Source organism: Lepidochelys olivacea (genome assembly GCF_965140295.1).
Source record: "Lepidochelys olivacea isolate rLepOli2 genome assembly, chromosome: 5".
NCBI lineage: Eukaryota > Metazoa > Chordata > Testudines > Cheloniidae > Lepidochelys > Lepidochelys olivacea.
In genome coordinates, this window is record NC_140415.1 from 98,751,636 (window position 1) to 98,770,341 (window position 18,706).

General features: G+C 41.1%; 1 protein-coding gene across 1 annotated transcript in view; it reads right to left on the reverse strand.

Annotated features, from left to right (window-relative positions):
• TMC1 (transmembrane channel like 1) overlaps positions 1 to 18,706 on the reverse strand; it is a gene marked incomplete at both ends in the record, with an annotated part of 96,916 nt that overhangs the window by 38,802 nt on the left and 39,408 nt on the right. The window contains 4 exons of the mRNA XM_084628140.1: positions 487 to 585; positions 2,364 to 2,470; positions 9,992 to 10,073; positions 11,026 to 11,116. Coding sequence (XP_084484266.1) covers positions 487 to 585; positions 2,364 to 2,470; positions 9,992 to 10,073; positions 11,026 to 11,116 — 379 coding nt within the window. The remainder of the gene's footprint in view (positions 1 to 486; positions 586 to 2,363; positions 2,471 to 9,991; positions 10,074 to 11,025; positions 11,117 to 18,706) is intronic.

The window sequence follows — 18,706 nt, forward strand, 5'->3', positions numbered from 1 at the left end:
TGAGGAGGTTCATCTCTTAAGGATATGATGAGCTTCAAAGAAACAATAAGGGATTCAGCCATCCATCCCAGTATAGCTAAAATATTTGCATATTTAAAAACCAGAATTTTGGGAATGTCCCTAATCTAAATGCATATAATCACAGAGGGTCAAATTCATCCAGAGTCCAACTCTACTGAAGGAAATGGAATTACCAGAGACTAAATCAGTCTAGACTCTTATTCCCAAATTCCTCTCCTTTTTTATTCCTAAAGACACAGTAATGGACATGGAATATTCATACGTTCTGTTTTTAGATCAAGAAACATCTATACTCAGGATTAATGAAAAGAGGATTTGAATTGATTTCTATCCATTTGAATGATCTCCTGACAGTTCATATTAAACTACTGAAATTGAACAGTGAAGCACTGAGCACTGAAATCAAAGCCTTTTAGAGCCAAAAGAGTCATGATAATATGCAGTATTGCAATAATGCACACTTACACTAAAGTCCCACAAAGTTGCAAAATTCATAGCAGTTCTTTCTTCACCTCTCGGGACAGTTTTTCTAGGTAACGTGCCATATGGTTTCCCCATCAGTACCTGTAGCCAAAATATGATGAATGTAGATAACAGCTCGAAACACAACACCAACAACCAGAAGTATAAAATACAGATGCAACCAACTTCACTGGAGATTTTACTTTGCGTTCTCCTTAACTGCCTACTGATAGCAATCCACCTCTCCAAATCCTCTGCCTTCACGCCTTTTATCATGATTGACGCTATTACTGAAGTATTCCATGCCAATTTTTTATTAAATGGTAGTCTACTAAAAACCAATGGAATGTTAAGCTGTACCTCTAATATTCAGCAGCGATAAAGAGGTTAAAAATATTCATCAGATCAGTGAGTTCTTTCAGTGATGCAAATTCATTTTCTTGTGCTATTGCTTTTGTTGCTTTTGTTAATAGAAAATATATTGGGTCATTACATGCATATAGTTTTCAGATGATGACAGCTAGGATTCTGAAAGTATCGGAGCCTCTGGTGAGATGTTTGCACAACCACTGAAAGTACTAGGCCAGATTCTGCTCTCACTTGGGTCTTGATATTGCTGCACTGCAGTCACTGGCAGTTTTTCTCTTGACTTCAATGGGAACAGCACCAGGCTCTTAAGGTGGTGTAGATCCAAAGTAACTCAATTGGCTTCAATTACTCTACCCTAATGAAAGCAGAATTTGGTCCATCCATTAGAAAACATTTGGAAAATGTCATCTCCTAAATAAATTTTGTGGGCTTGATGTTATCTGCTGCACTCACTTACATGTACACACTGGAAGTAAGTATAATCAAGAGGATATTCTCTATGGCAGAAATTTAGGGGCCAGCCCAAGACCTATGTACCACTTAAATTCCATTTAAGTCCTATTTTGAGCCCTGCTTAAGTCGTATACTCGTCCTTTGCATGGGATAATTTCAATTTGGGTTGAATTCCACCTTACGGATGAGATTCTGTGCTGCATGTCTAAGGATATGTCTATACTTGGAGCTAGAGGTACAATTTCCAGCTTGAGGAGACATGTGCCACAGGCTAGCTCTAAGCAAGCTAGCACTCTAAAAAAAGAGTCTAGCCATGGCAGCCTGAGTAGGGGGAGAGCCTAGCTGCCCTGAGTACAATCCCATTCAAGATCCTAGGTACATATGTGGGCTGGCTAGCTGTGCCTGCTCCTTGCGCTGCTGTGGCTCCGTCTTATTTTTAGCTCTTCATCACAGCTGGCATGGGGTATGTCTCTTCATAATAATACCTCCAGCTCAAAGTGCAGACATACTATTAGAAGTGCAGCACCGAACTCACAGTCCAGGGGATGGGGGCTAAGGTAGCTTTAAACCACCTTTGTGCTCCCCACCCTTCTCCACTGCCAATCCTGTGCTGCTCCAGGTATAGAGTGGCGATGCCCCGATGTAATTTAGACAGACTTCTTGGACTGCCCTAAGAGTCGCAGCACTGCCTGGAATATCCCCAGCACGGGGAGATGCAGCCCTGCTCCACACACTTGTCTCATGCTCAGCCCTTCTCTGCCATGTCCCCCTCCCCTCCATGCCAGGGAGTGTTAAGTTCTTGGGAGGCAGCCTTATAGCTGTCTTCTGCAATGCCTGTGTCAGGAATTTGCCCCTGGGCAGAACCGGGCATTTAGGTCTGTTTTACACCATTCTGTCTCTTTTCATGGCCTAAAGGAGCTGGAGCATTGGTAGGGATCTTGCCCTAAGTGTTCTAGTAACAAAGGTAAAAGTTTTAAGCAACATTTCTCAGTGACATTTTATTCTCCTATAGAAATAAGAAATGCAATTTAAAAAAATCCCAAATCACCCATTCTTACCTCAGGCACCATTACAAGGCCAAATGTCAATCCAAAGAGAATCATATTTATTCCATACATCCAGCGCAAGAATATAAAATAAGAAGCTACTGAAGAGCCGAAATGACCTATGAAAACATTTGCAGTGATGAAAAGACAGATCAGTCAATCTTCTTGTCTTCTTACTTTGAGACAAGATTACTTGAGCAGTTTCACGAGTGGTTAAGACACAAAAATATCAGATTTTTCTTTATTCTATATTAATACCTATTTTATCATTTCCGTAATTTTTCAAGATTACAGACTAGCATTCACTTCATTGACATGATTTAAAAAACAGAAGCCAAGACACCATTTACCAAAGATTATACATTTATATTGAAGGAATATAAATAACATGACACCAACACAATGGAATAGAACTTCAGGATGATCTCCTAGGGCCAGATTTTCAAAGGTATTTGGTTGCCTAAGGATGCAGATAGGTGCCTAGTGGGATTTTCAAAAGTGCCTAAACAGATGAGACACCTAACTCCACTAAAAATATCTTTGAAATCCTGGTCTCTAGAGCTTATCAGTGCCTTTCTACATATGCTTTGTTTCTGGCCTACTAGCCAGGGAAAAAATAAAATATTGCTGGAAAGACAACTTCCTGAATTTAAAAACACACACACACACACACTATTCTACAGCAGTGGTCCAAAACACTAGAATTTGCAATGGTGATACTACTGTTCCTGTTATTGTATAGAATACAGTGGTATTTTTATGACGGGTGTCAGTCACAACACCAGATGCAGAATACCTTGAGAACCAGGAGGATACAGTTACTCAATACAAAAGATTCTTCACAACAGGCTGATTAGTCTATGCATCACGAATATAAAAGTTTTAGCAATGACAACAAGAGACGGTTTAAGATTCAGGTTTAGGGAAACAAGTATATACGGTGTGAAGATTATTATTGTAAATAGGAAAGATTTAGGTAGGAAAGAACAGGGGAGGTAGCTTGATCATGGGGTCAGAGTATTTAATTGAGAGCTATGAGCTGTTCAGTTCTGCCACTGACCAGCTGTGTGACTTTGTTCATATATTTTGCCTCTTTCCCCGCACACCCTTTGTCTGCCTTGTCCATTTTGACTGTAAGCATTTTGGGACAAGAATTGTCTCTCTCTCTGTTTGCACCACGCCTAGCACAATTGGGCCCTGGTTTCAGTTGAGGCCTCTAGGTACTACTATTATATTAATAATAATTAATAAAATAATAGCAGTTTAGGCCCTGATTCTGCAATACTTATGTGAAGAAACCTTCCACTGAAATCAAGAATCAAACGCTTTATGATTAAACGAAGACTTTTATCCCCACGTGGCTCTGGAGCTGGAGCTGCCGTAACCGAAAACATTGGTCACATGATCTTTTTATTTACTGCTAAAGTGGCTCCTGTTGGTCTGGGACATGTGAGCATTTATTGTAATTGATGATTTCATAAACTGTTTTTTACTATGTCACCTATTTTCTCTGGTAATGACCCTCTTGATGCTAAATCAGTTAAGATTAGCATTGTACCCCAGTTAATTCTATCATTTATTGATCTGTAGTTATTCATTAAAACTGTCACTAGATCGGATTGAACTGGGGAGGGGAGAATCATCCCAGGCCCTTGTTGCAGAAGAACTGAAATACCTAGTCCTGTTTATGTTGACTTTGAGCTTTTATGTTAGTATTTGCAATTGGCACCCGCTTGTCCAGCGCATTGAACTTTTCAGCTCCTATGAAAGGCAGCCTTTATACGCTCTAATGTTAGTTTCCCATACAGTGCCCCTAGTAGCCCCATTTAAGTAGAAAATTGTAACAAGACAAAGGCATAGGTTTTGCCTCTGACCTGTTCTTTACCCTTTGTGCCACAAAACAGCCAGAAATCTACCTTAACTGGCCTCCCTCAATATAGGAGAATCCTCAGCTTGTAGGCCATCCTGTCCTATATCCCAGCACACAGGTGCCTAGCTAGGGTGACGAGAGAAAGTGTGAAAACTCCGGATGGGGTGGGGGGTAATAGGCACCTATAAAAGACAAAGCCCCAAATATCGGGACTGTCCCTATAAAATTGGGACATCTGGTCACCCTGTGCATAGCTGCAGAAAAGAGAATCAGTGCTAGGAACCACTAGGTGTGGTTGATTCCTGGCCAATATAAAGGACCTTAAGTTGCACATCATCTGATTCCCAGATGTTGTAATGGACCTAAATGCGCACTGGGACTGGACAAGCACCCAGTGGCCCCAGGATGGGTAGATGTGGATAAAGGTGTCTTAAAAGTAACTTCATGTCCACCCATCCCCTGAGCTATGCTAGATGGGGGGCAGCAAGGTCTGAAGTTCTAACTCAGGCATTTCATCACTGCATTATATGGTTTGCTTTGCTGATTTTCTAGGTTTAAAATATAGATGTCTTTGTTTGGTAAGGGTTAGGTAGTCACACATGCTGTCCATGCAAACCTGTACAGTAAAAACACATTAATTTGCAGTATAATGACCATTCTAGTTAATGTTGCAAAATAGTTTTCTTTTGGGCTGATACATGTCATGCTTGGTCTCTATCCAAACTTGATTTTTATTTTTATTACTTTTTACAAAGATAAAGTTCACAATCCTACTTATTGAGGGTCATTATAAAGGTAACATTTATACTGTGATATTCTGAGTGTCCAGGCATCTTTCAGCTAAGGAAAAGAAAAAGGAGCTTATTTCATTACAGGAGAGAAAAAAACTGTACATAGACACAGTATCAGTTAATTATCCTGGTCTATTTTTACATACTTGTCCTACTAATGTAACTTGAAACAGACGTGGGTTTTAATGGCAAAACAATTCAGTCCAGGTCCATTTATTTACCAAAAATAACTGAAGGATCACTCACATGGGTTCTCAGAATGAATTCTATTCTGTTACCAGCCCACCAAAAGAACCACCTGTCTCCTGCTGCTCAGTTTGATTTAACTACATTTATTAAACTGCTTCTTCTGCGTGCTAAATTAAACCTCAGTGATTGCATAGCCTGCTTTGTTCTCTGCTGATTGTGATGCCATGTGTTTCAAGTTATTATGAGGTGAATTACTCTTTCTTTTTGGCCTAGTGCCGCCTTGTCTAGGATTGCTTTGCAACACAAAATACAAATCAGCTAAAACTCACAGTTGACAATTTTCCTGGTCATGGCCACCTTGACACTGTCTATTGCATGCTCCAAAGCTACCTTCGGTAAAGCTATCTTGTGCTATAATTAGGGCTGAACAGTGGCTAGGCTCTCACTCAAGTCCTTGTGATGTTAAGCCAAGTTTGCTTCATAGGGGATTTGTTGGTAACTTAGCTCATTACTGGAAGGCCTTTCTCCCTGTGAAATATAAAGCTTACTTTATGATAAGACCATTCTCAAATTTTGCCACAACTCTCATCACAAGTATTTTGCACTTTTATATATGCACAGTGATATTCATGATCATATTCTCTTTTCATCTTTATTTTACATGTTGTGATTTGAGAACACTTAAATAGCATATTATAGACAAACAACAAATCTAGCCTATAAGCTGTATCCCAAGAGCACTTTTCCCAAGTTAATTTCAATACTGGGTAATGAAAAAGGTTTAAACTTATCCGTGGCATCTATACTGGGCGTTATCATCTGTACGGTAACTAAGACTTTAAAGGATATTTCTGATGAATAGCTATTAATGCCTTATCAAGCTAAATAAATTTTCACAAAAGAAGACTGTATACAATGTAGGCATTTTACAATGATTTTTAAAGTATTTTTAGATATACCTGTCTGTGTTTCAGAATCTCGGTTTAGTGAATGGGGCTAGTGACCCAGCACATGGTTCTCAGAAGAATCCCATGCCCGGAGTAGGTCACAATGAATAAAAATGCAACTCCCATTTGAAAGTAATGGACATTTCACAGTTGATGTAAAATTAAAGTACAAATAAAACTGTAACATAATTTTAGTATTATCTTTGAAAAGTCATGGAAGATGGGTGAGATTCCAGAGGACTGGAAAAGGGCAAATACAGTGCCAATCAATAAAAAGGGGAATAAGGACAACCTGGAGAATTACAGACCAATCATCTTAACTTCGGTAGGGGGAAAGATAATGGAGCAAATAATCAAGCAATCAATTGGCAAACACCTAGGAGATAATAAGGTGATAAGTAACAGTCAGCATGGATTTGTCAAGAACAAATCATGTCAAACCAACCTAATAGCTTTCTTTGACAGGGTAAACAAGCCTTGTGGGTAGGGGGAGAAGGTATATCTTGACTTTAGTAAAGCTTTTGACACTGTCTCACATGACCTTCTCATAAGCAAAGTAGGGAAATACAACCTAGATGGAAATTATATCAGGTGGGTGTATAACTGGTTGGAAAACCATTCCAGAGAGTAGTTATCAGTGGTTCACAGTCAAGCTTACCAAGTGGGGTCCCGCAGGGATCAGTTCTGGGTCCAATTCTGTTCAATAATTTCATCAATGATTTAGAGAATGGCATAGAGAGAACATTTATAAAGTTTGAGGATAATACCAAGCTTGGAGGGGTTTCAAGTGCTTTGCAGGAGAGGATTAAAATTCAAAATGATCTGGACAAACTGGAGAAATGGTCTGAAGTAAACAGGATGAAATTCAATAAAGGACAAATGCAAAGCACTCCACTTAGGAAGGAACAATCTGTTGCACACATACAAAATGGGAAATGACTGCCTAGGAAGGAGTACTACAGAAAAGGATTTGGGGATCACAAGCTAAATATGAGTCAAAAGTGTAACACTTTAGCAAAAAAGGGCAAACATCGTTCTGGGATGTATTAGCAGGAGTGGTGTAAGCAAGACACCAGAAGTAATTCTTCTACTCTACTCCGTGCTGATTGGGCCTCAACTGGAGTATTGTGTCCAGTTCTGGGTGCCACATTTCAGGAAAGATGTGGACAAATTGGCGAAAGTTCAGAGAAGAGCAACAAAAATGATTAAAGGTCTAGAAAACATTACCAGTTTAGGCTGGAGAAGAGAAGACTGAGAGGGGACATAACAGTTTTCAAGTACATAAAAGGTTGTCACAAGGGGGATGGAGAAAAATTGTTCTTGGTAACCTCTGAGGATAGGACAAAAAGCAATGGACTTAAATTGCAGCAAGGACGGTTTAGGTTGGACATCAGGAAAAACTTCCTAACTGTCAGGTTGGTTAAGCACTGGAATAAATTGCCTAGGGATGTTGCGGAGATTCCATCATGGGAGATTGTTAACAGCAGGTTAGACTAACACCTGTCAGGGATGGTCTAAATAATACTTTAGTCCTGCCTTGATTGTGGCATGACCAAGTGTCTGGTTTTAAACCAGAACACCCAGTAGAAGAGGGATCCTGGCGGCTCCAGTCAGCACTGCTGACTGGGCTGTTGACCATCCAGTTGGCAGCACTGTGCAGTGGGGCTGGCAGGTTGCCTGCTAGCCTCTGTGCTACGTGGCTCACAGGAAGCAGCCGACATGTCCCCCCTCCAGCTCCTATGTCTACGGGCAGGCAGGGGGCTCTGCACACTGCCCCCACCCCAAGTGCTGCCCCCACAGCTCCCATTGGCCAGGAACCGTGGCCAATGGGAGCTGCAGAGGCAGCACCTGCAGCTGGGGCAGCGCGCAGAGCAGCTGGATGTGTCTCAGTGAAGTAGCCAGATGGGGGACATGCTGCTGCTTCCAGGAGCTGCTTAACGTAAGTGCCACCCGGAACCTGCACCCCGACCCCCTCCTGAGCCCCAACCCCTGTACCAGCCCCAGCCCTGATCCCCCTCCCACCCTCCAAACCCCTCAGTCCAAGCCTGGAGCATCCTCCTACACCCCGACCCCCTTATCCCCAGCCCCACCCCAGAGTCTGCACCCTCAGCCAAAGCCCTCACACCACCCTGCACCCCAACCCTCTGCCCCAGCCCAGAGCCCCCCCTGCACCCTGAACCCCTCATTTCTCACCCCAGCCCAGAACCTGCACCCCAGCCCAGAGCCCGTACCTCCTCTCATATCCCAACCCCTGCCTCAGCTCAGAGCCCCCTCCCATACTCTGAACCCCTCGGCTCCACCCCCCAGCCTGGAGCCCCCTCCTGTATTCTAGACCCCTCATCCCTGGCCCCACCCCAAAGCCCCCACCTTCACCCTCACCTCCTTTTCCATCCCAGCCCACTGCCTCAGCCTGGAGCCCCCTCCTGCACACTGAACTTCTCATTTCTGGCCCCACCCCGGAGCCCGCACCCCCCCAGCCGGTGTCCTCACCCCCTCCTGTACCCCAGCCCCCTGAGCCAGTCCAGTGAAGATAAGTGAGTGAATGAGGGTGAGGAGAGTGAGTGACAGACAGAGGAGGGGATGGAGTGAGCAGGGGCGGGTCTTCGGAGAAGGGGCAGGGGGCAGGGCAAGGGTGTTCAGTTTTGTGCGAGTAGAAAGTCGTCAACCCTACTTGAGTGCAGGGGACTAGACTAGAAGATCTCTTAAGGTCCCTTCCAGACCTATAATTCTGTTAGTTAGATAAGCAGCTCTTTCTCTTACCATATCGAAAGAACTTCTTAACAAATTTGAAACCTTCTCTTTTCCAGTGGGATTTGAATTCTCTATCTGATTCTGCACTACCAAATCATCAACATGACAATTTTATATATGATCTCTGCAACTAGATGTAGTGGTGACAATACTGTTTATGGTACATTGGAGTTGTCCTTGAAAATAAGAGAAGGGCTATGCAGTCAAAATGACAGAAGTGATAGTCTGGGTATTGGCTACCTGAAAAATAACCTGTTTCCACAAACACCAGCACAGCAGTTTAGATCAGCTGATGTTCTTGAGGGAACAAGTTATGTGAATTTAGTGGTACTAAAAAGTGCCAGATTGAGAGCCATGAACACAGAATTCTGTTTTTCACCCAGACAACAGATGGGACAAACATACCAAAGGGCCTTACCCCTGACTGCAGAGACCCTTTTTTAAGGATCAGAGGAGTGTTTAGTCTTCAGGTCCAATCAGTACATTGCCTTTTGGCTTGCTCGGTGTGCTCCTTAGTCCCATTTCAAAGAGGACTAGATCAAAGCATGTTAACAAACTGTTAATACACATCAGCAGGGTTCATGTGGATTGTGCCCACAGGGGCCGGGAGAGGGAGAGATACCAGCGGAAGGAGGACACTCAGGCCTAAGAATAGTAAACTATGCTTTATTGAAGGAAGGAAGGAAAAACTTACGCTCCAATCTGCGAGAGGAGCCCCTAGGACGCTTTGGATGTTAGTCTGGGGCAGGCTAGTGTGAGATAGATTCACGCTCCAGCTTGCTGCAAGCTACATGTTTGTGTAGACAAGCTTTGACTATGAAGATTGTTTCATGAAGCATAATCTCTTGTTCAGACTGTGGCTGTGCCCTCTGCCATTACAGCTAGGAGGGGTGTCAGTGCTCTAGAATAATGATGAAGAGGCCATTTTGGGTTCACTGGAAATTAAGAAGGCGGGTCCATCTTCTCTTCTGAGGAATAAAACATTTGGAAAGCTATTTTTAAAAGCAGTGAGAATGTTCTTGTAATCAGGGGAGCCTCTGGGAGTACACCTGCTGCTAAATGCTAATTTTATTGTTTCTCCATAATACTTACTTTCAATTTCTTTGATTTTCATTTCCCATGGTATGCAGGCTGTTTTAAAATTCTCAAAATCTCGTTGAAATTTCATCCATTTCTGTAAAGGTTCACAAAGAAAAAGAGGCCACATTCTCAGTGTTCTCATATACATTCTCAGTCACTCCTCGGAGATCCAGCATGGAACTGAATGAATCATTTGGTATCAAAGACTTAATTTGCTGTATTTTGCCTTTTTCTTTTTCTTCCTGTTTGTGGAATGTCTGAACAGATTGTGATTTTTCTTGACTATTATTTGACTTGAGAACTGTTTCTGATCATTTAATGTATTTTATTCCAAATCTGAAATTCAAACTGTATTGCTTAGTTGTGGTTAGTCTAAATAGTGGTGGTGTCTCTGTCCCTCAATTGGATAAGAGCAACTATGCTAATCTGGCTTTCCAGGCATATTTCAGAATATGAAAGTTGAAAATTTGTGGGGTATTTTTGCAAACATTAATGCTAGTAAAATGTGGTTCCACAAATGTCTATAGAAAATGAAGCCAAATTAGAACTGAACATGGTTGAAGCAAAACTTGTTTAAAAATTTGAATGAATATTTGCAGAGATTGTTTCAGTATTCTCTCAGCTCTGAGGCAAAGGGACAATCTATCCAAGCACTGTATAAGGGAAAAAGGAACTGCAATCTAATATATAAAGTGCAGGTTTGCCGTATGCCAGTTTTTCTGCTACAATGTGGAGAGTGGAACACTTGAATCTTCTCAAGGAGTATGATTGTCATTGGCTTTCTTTATACTGGGCCTAACCCAAAACCAAATTTTAATCTCCAGAGGATGGAACTCTTGGTGGAACAAATTAGAAGGCTCTTGAAGATAGACCCCAATCAGCAGGTATGGGTTTGGTTAATGACCTCTGCTTTGGGATCATTTGGGGCAAAAGTGGTTAAAAATGCAAGTGTAGAATGGGATGGTATTTATGAGGATGTGGTGAATGATAGTCTACAACAGTCTATTGTTTTGCATTGTATGAAATTGATGAAATAAAATCCTTACCTTTGTCATCATCACTTTGTATGCATAAAACTTTTTCCCTTTTCCTTTTCCAAGTGCACCTTCAAATTTTTCCACAAAAAGCTGGGCTTCCCTGAGAAATAAGAACAAAGAGACATGCATGTGATGATATAGTAACACAGGAATTCCTGCCACTTCAGGCTGGAAAAACATGTCCTATTACTCCACATTGGATGTTCATATATCCCTGTTCTCTTATTGATGCTCTTATCGTTTGTATTTCCCAGAAATTTTATCATCGTTAGTGCAACCAGAAGAAAACAACTTGAGTCATCTAGTCTGAGCCATCTGCATTTTCCAGAAGTGATGTCTACTTAATTCCTGCTAACGTTATCTAGCCTGTTCTTGAATACCTGAAGTCATGGTGTCTTGTTTTGTAATCTAGCCTATTCCCCAGTAGTACTTCCTCTTAAGAATTATTTCCTTTTGTTCAAGCCATTGGTCGTAATCCATTCATCCACTGGAACGAAATGAATTATTCTTCTCCTTCATTTTAACTGTTACCTTGAAGATATTTATAGACTGTAATCATGGTTCCCTTGTGTCTGCTCTCTTCTGGGCTATATATATTTCACTCCCCTCAGTGCCTCCACATAGGTCTTGTCCATTGTACAGTCTGTGAATCATTTTCTCATAATTGTGGCTTCAATTGGCTCCAGAAGATTAGAGTTTTGATTGACAAAATTATTAAAGTATTCCCTTGAGACAGATAGGACATAAGAGTGAAAGGAAAAAAAAAGTGAGAGTTCCTTTAAAATGTTTTTAAGATTTTGTGTAACATCAGCCCTTTTAAATGATGATCAGATGAGACCAGTCATTTACTAGAGTCCTCTTCACCCCCTTGTATTCTCTTTTGTGAGCACAAATTTTAAGACACCAGTGTATGTAGTTTTTTTGAGGAGAGGTGGCTGCTTTAGCTGCTGAATGACCATATCTAAAGTACTATATCAAAGAAACAAGACTTCTTGAAATCCAGTGTTTGCACAGTGATATCAAAAACATATTGGTTGTCACCAGATGGCACTAATCCAGAGCACCTTACACATTTTGATTAATTGCCTGTTTAGGCATTTGGAGACTCTTGGGCAGTTGGAGAATTGCTAACTATTAGTTGTGATGCAGTTCTTTTCTGGAAGATGTGCAAATAGATTAATTGTCTGAGTCCGTCTGACTGGAGTTATTTCTTATGCATAGATCTGCTGCCCACAGCTTATATCCACACAAGCAAACAAAAATATTACAATGTGTCAAAACATTTTTAAAAACTTCAGGTGATGCTTATGTAAGAAGAATACTATTAACCAGCTCAGAATTGCCACATGAACCAAAGCTAATCTTTCTTATTCTTATGAAAAATATTGTGGGACTTTAATGACTGCAAGCATTCAAAAGTAGCCCTGATCCTTCTAACACCCTTTGTTCAATTCAGAAGGAAGACTGTCACCTAGTGAATCACCATCAACACCACTTACTGTGGCACTAGTTGATTTATGAAGACTTTACATCCAAGCACAGGGTCTAGATTGTGAAAGGGCTGAAGAAATCACAATATGCAGTGGCATGGCTAAAATCAATTTTCAGCCATTCATCTGCTTTATTTTACTGTTCCAGTCTTCAAAATTAAAAAATACACTTCTCAAAGTGAAACAAAGAGTTTAGAAAGTCAGCAAGATAATATTCAAACAAAAGCCTGACACAATGTCACTAATGTGAAAACATTTCCTCCTTATTATACACATCATACATCCATAGCTGGGCACAGATAGTCTCCCGAAACTTCTCTTTTCTATTATAAAATTATCATGAGTTTGGCTAAGCCAAAACAAAGAAATTATTTTCCACAGGCAGAGTTTATAAAAACATGTCTTTTAGATCATGAATTCAACCCCTCAATTGAATCCAAGGATTTAAACTGGGCATGCTTGTTTGCAATGTAATGAATGTCACATCAAATGCCTTTTATGTGTTTTCCTCTGCATTAGAATATAGTTTTTTTATTCCTCTCTGCGTCCTGGATTCTCTGGCAAGGATGGGTTTTCTGTTTCTATCTGCAAGCTGGTTGCAGATTTCTAGTGCAAACTGAATTCTTGCCCTTTGGATATACTGATCTAGGTTTCCTGGACTACTGCTGGTATGTTCCCATGACTTCCCTCAGTGAAGTTCCCCTTCCCCTCCCTCTTTCATTTGGTCCCCTCTCCCCATTCCTATTGACTGTTAGGCTTCTCTTCCTCTCCATATCTTTTCAGGTTTCTGACTAGGTCCCTGGTGGTTCCCCGTGTATGTTACAAAAATCCCTTATCTGCATGACAGTATTTAGTCTGTCTATATTTGTTAAGGGCTTTAACTTTCACATTGGGCCAAATTAATCATCTAGTCTAGTTACTATCCACGTATGCAGATGTTCTGTTTTAAATAGAAGGGGACCCTTCACTTTAACAGGGCTCAACTGTATATTTAATACTGAACTATCTGCTGTAGCTCACGAAAGCTTATGCTCAAATAAATTGGTTAGTCTCTAAGGTGCCACTAGTACTCCTTTTCTATCTGCCTGTCATAATCTAAGTACCTTTGCAAAGTATGAGGCACTTGAATACAGTACTGATAGCACTCACCATTCCTGTTAAAGAACCACTCAGAAGCCTCTCACACATTCCACAGCAAATGAAAGGAAATACATACCACATGGTATTATTGGGTAGATAGAAGAAGCTTGCCACTATTCAGCATCTTGTGTCAGAATGAAAGCACTTTATGTGTCAAAGTTACACTTGATGTTCTACATAGGTACCTTCTCCTTGAGTAGGCAGTGCAGGTTTGGTTATAGCTGACTTTTAAAGAGCATTTTTGTACACTCGTTATAGACACAGTGAATAACATCCTCGTGGGGGGGAGGGCTTTAAGAAGACACAGTGAATAACATCCTCATGGGGGGATCCTGCCACATGAAAACCTGTAGAGAAGCCATTCTGTGCTCTGCAGCAGCCCAGCTATGTATGCATCCAGGAATAGGCATACTTGCATGACTAATTTCAAGTCCCTATTTAATTGGTAGTTGAGTGCAAGTCTCAATAACAATTTAATTCCATGAAAAATTCCCACCGCAGTATTTAACAAAAGATATGACAAGCACATCTAGTGGTGGAACAGAGCGTGAAAGAGGGCCTGTGGGTGATGAGGCAGAGAATATGTGTGCAATTGCGTTCAAGGAAACTAATAAGGAAACCATAAGCCCCATGTGATGTTGCAGCTATCAAACAGTTACTGTAAAGTACTCTTTTCCTTGCTCCTGCTCATCCCTCCTCCACCAGAGACTCAATGGCTTTTTGCTGGGATACACCACTGAATTAAAATTAGTTACTTCTGATTTTCTTGCTGTGAGATCAAAGTCAAGCCCTCGATGGTCAGGGGAAACTAAGGAAATTTCCCCCACTCCCTCCTAAACTTCCGATGTCCTGGCTGGCTCTAACCGTAGAATCATAGGACTGGAAGGGACTTTGAGAGGTCATCTAGTCCAGTACCCTGTTCTCAAGGCAGGACTAAGTATTATCTACACCATCCCTGAAAGGTGTTTGTCTAACATGCTCTTAAAAGTCTCCAACGATGGAAACCTCCCTAGGCAATTTATTCCAGTGCTTACGCACCCTGACAGTTAGGAAGTTTTTCCTGATGTCCAACCTAAACCTCCTTTGCTGCAATTTAAGCCCATTGCTTCTTGTCCTATCCTCAGAGGTTACGAAGAACAATTCTTCTCCCTCCTCCTTGTGACAACCTTTTATGTACTTGACAATGGTTATCATCTCTCCTCTCAGTCTTCTCTTTTCCAGACTAAACAAACCCAATTTTTTCAATCTTCCCTCCTAGGTCATGTTGTCTAGACCTTTAATCATTTTTGTTGCTCTTCTCTGGACTTTCGCCAATTTGTCCACATCTTTCTTGAAATGTGGCACCCAGAACTGGACACAATACTTCAGTTGAGGCCTAATCAGCACGGAGTAGAGCGAAAGAATTACTTCTTGTGTCTTGCTTACAATACTCCTGCTAATACATCCCAGAATGATGTTTCCTTTTTTTTCTTTTTAAGAGTTACACTGTTGACTTGTTTGTAGCTTGTGATCCACTATGTCCCCCAGATCCCTTTCTGCAGTACTCCTTCCTAGGCAGTCATTTTCCATTTTATATGTGTGCAACTGAGTGTTCCTTCGTAAATGGAGTACTTTGCATTTGTCCTTTATTGAATTTCATCCTATTTACTTCAGACCATTTCTCCAGTTTGTTCAAATCATTTTGAATTTTAATCCTCTCCTGCAAAGCACTTGCAACCCCTCCCAGTATGGTCTGCAAACTTTATAAGTGTACTCTCTATGCCATTATCTAAATCAACATGCAACTATCAGGGAATACACAGATAATAAATGTATTTCCCTGTCCTCTACATGTTTGTATGTTATGCACATTATCATTTCCTAAGCATATTTTGAAATGCTCTTTACCTCAGTTCTCAGCTTTGAGAATAAGAACTTTATTTGCACATCCCTGGAGAATCATAACACGCCTCTGCACTTTGTGCTAAGAAAAGTGAGAAGCAGAGGAAGAGCAGTCCTATTATTACAACAGTTTATTAAATCCCATCTGCACATTTTTGAGAGCATCTTTAAAAATATCACACACTACATGCAAAGTTTCAGAGTAACAGCCATGTTAGTCTGTATTCGCAAAAAGAAAAGGAGGACTTGTGGCACCTTAGAGACTAACCAATTTATCTGAGCATAAGCTGTGATAGAACCTCACAAATATGAGAAAGTATCAAAAACAAAAGTGAAAGACAAAAGTGAGCTTTGTAATCACTGGTATCATGTTATAGATAAATTATCTATAGCACAAGATAGGCCAAAGTGTACCCCTTTAGCTAACTGTGAGAGCTTTTTTGGTTGAGAAAAAACATCTTAATCTAATTACCAACATAAGGAGCTACTAAATATTTCATGGAGTCAGGTAGTATCGCCCTTAAGTAGCCCAGGTTAATTATTAATCCTAGATATGAGGTTGCAGCTTCCAAAGTGCTAGGTAAATTGCATGTAGGGCAGTTCAGCATGTACAAAGTAGAGGATGTATTACAGCACTTAGAGGTTACTGCTGGTGAACAGGATTCAAGTGGATAGCTCACGTTTTTTCAGCAACAGTTCAGGAAGGTTTCGGTCACCAACATGTAAAAAAGTCATTAAAAAGAAATGTCCTATTAATATTGATCACTTTGGACGTCTCCAAGTAAGTCTTAAAAAGACTGGCTAAAAGTTGACAGCAACACAACTGTTGCCAGGTGGCAGCTAGCTTGGAAAGTAGCTCAACAGTAATAATGGACAAACTACAGTGGTGTTTAATTTGGTTGTGGTAGATGCCAATAAGTTCATAACAAGAGATCTGTGGCGGTATGAAGATAACAGTGGAAGAAGAAAATCTTTTTCTTCCTCTCACAGAGTAGCGTGTGATTGTTTTTTGTCGTGCTGCATTTATAGAATACTGTCTTCTGTTACAGTAAATCTATTTTTATGGCTCGTCTGGACTGGAAAGTAAAACTAGAGAAAAAAGACAAAGCCTAAACACCCGCCTTCCACCCACCTTCCCTCCTACCCCTATTCTTTAGAAATAATCCATTGAAAAAAATGTTCCCAGGTTGGTACTGCACTGCGGCCGCTGGGGTCGGTGAGAGTGTTGCCATTGATTTCAATGGAACCAAGCTTAGTGCCGGTAGCACACCAACTGGGGTCTACTTCCCCCATTGCAGGATTCCAGTGAGGCACAGTTGGCACATGCCTAGGGGCATCAGCATTCTAGGGGCACCTGACCTCTCTAAAACTGTGTGCAACACATAGGTCAGCCTTAGGCAGTAGGGGCGCTGACGATGCTGTGCCTAGGGGTGCATGAGGTGTAAATCCAGCCCTGGTAACAGACTGAAGATTCTGTCCCTCCTCCTTTTAATTTTATATGAACCAGTTATGTTTTAGGGGCCCTCTCAAATATCCTTTGTTCACGGTCACTGTTCCTACAGCGACTCCCAAATTGTCTTATGATTCTTCTTGCATTCCATATTTATTTGAAGCTACTTTGTGAATGATACAAGCTTGATCTATGTCTGCCATCTCCTTCATATTTTGTTGTCATTCATTTAATTGTAGTTCATACATTGGTATTAACTTTATTGGGTAGCTTTTACATTTAGTAAAAACTTTAAACAAGGGAGAATTATAGTTGCATGGCATGCTATTGTATAATTGCAGGATTATGTGGTAATTTAATAAGAGCATGCTAGTAGATCTGACTATATATAGAAGTTAATTGTCTCTGTAGATTATACAATGCATACTTTGTGTGTGTGTGTGTAAAATCTAACTGACCCATGTCAACAATGAGAATTAGAACTGTGCTCCAGAACCAAATACAGAATCCCACTTTTCAAATGTGGTCCTATCACTCCAGAACCAAGAACCATTAGCTTGGAAAACAAGGTAGCTGGCTAGATATGGATACACCCGTATGTCTCAGATCCTCAGGTGGTGTAAATCTGTGTAAATTTCAATAGAGTTACACCAACTTGCACCATCTGAAGATCTGGCCCATAATATTTTATCTCTATCTCTATAAGCATCAATTGTAGGTCCAACTTTCTCCAAATCCAGTTCAGTAAATAGGAACTGAAGGTCATTATCATTGGAGTTGCCTTTGTGAAACATGTTGGTGTCTCAGACCAGTTCCCAGAGGATAAGTGTCTATATCACAGAAAATACCACCCCCAAAAAAGAGGAGAGGACAGGAGACAGCCTGCCCTACCTTCTAATCCTCAGCTGCTCTCCCTCCAGTTCAGAATTAATGCACACTGGCTTGGTAACATGGAGAAGTTTATACAGACACTGCCCATGCTACAACTTTCCTAGAATAAACAAAGTGCTTTATTCTCCAAAGTGTCCCATCTGACCTCGTTCATAGGCATTACACTCAGCAAAAGGAATAGTGCACATCCTGGAATAATGGTTTGTCCCACTCCAGTTGAAACCAGAAAAAGCCCATGTAGTTAAATGAGAAGAGGAAGGAAGGAAATGCAAAATGTCTAACCTCAGTAAAGCCAGGAAATTCAGAGAAAGGCTGAATCACCATCCTTCCCTACTTCAGTTATGCTGAGGTAGTACAGAGAATATGGCCCTCTTCCAGGTAACTGAGAACTGTGCTCTTACATGCCATATAGGTCAGATTCCTTTCCCCCCCCCCCCACCCCCGCAAGAAGAAAAACTTGTGGAAGTGGGGATTAATAGAGGAGGGGGTGGCAAGGGACAGATCATTCCATCAAAGGGCAAGTTTTGCCCTCAAATAGATTAAGCAGAAGCTTCAGTCACCCACTATGGATCCCTTGAGATTCCCAAGATGCAAAGCCTTTACATGGGCTCTTATTGAACCTTACCCACATCCCAGCATGAATATTCCTTATGAGGCTGTTTGAAGGATGATGCATCTAGTTAATCTGTTTCTCAATATCTCTCTCTGACACACACACACTCTCCCCATCCATTCCCATCCTTGGCCTGCCCCCTCCTGCTTTGCAAATCATCAAACCTATGAAAAGTTGTCTGTGAGATAAGAAGATTGAGGAGCAGTGCTACAGAAATTTATAACC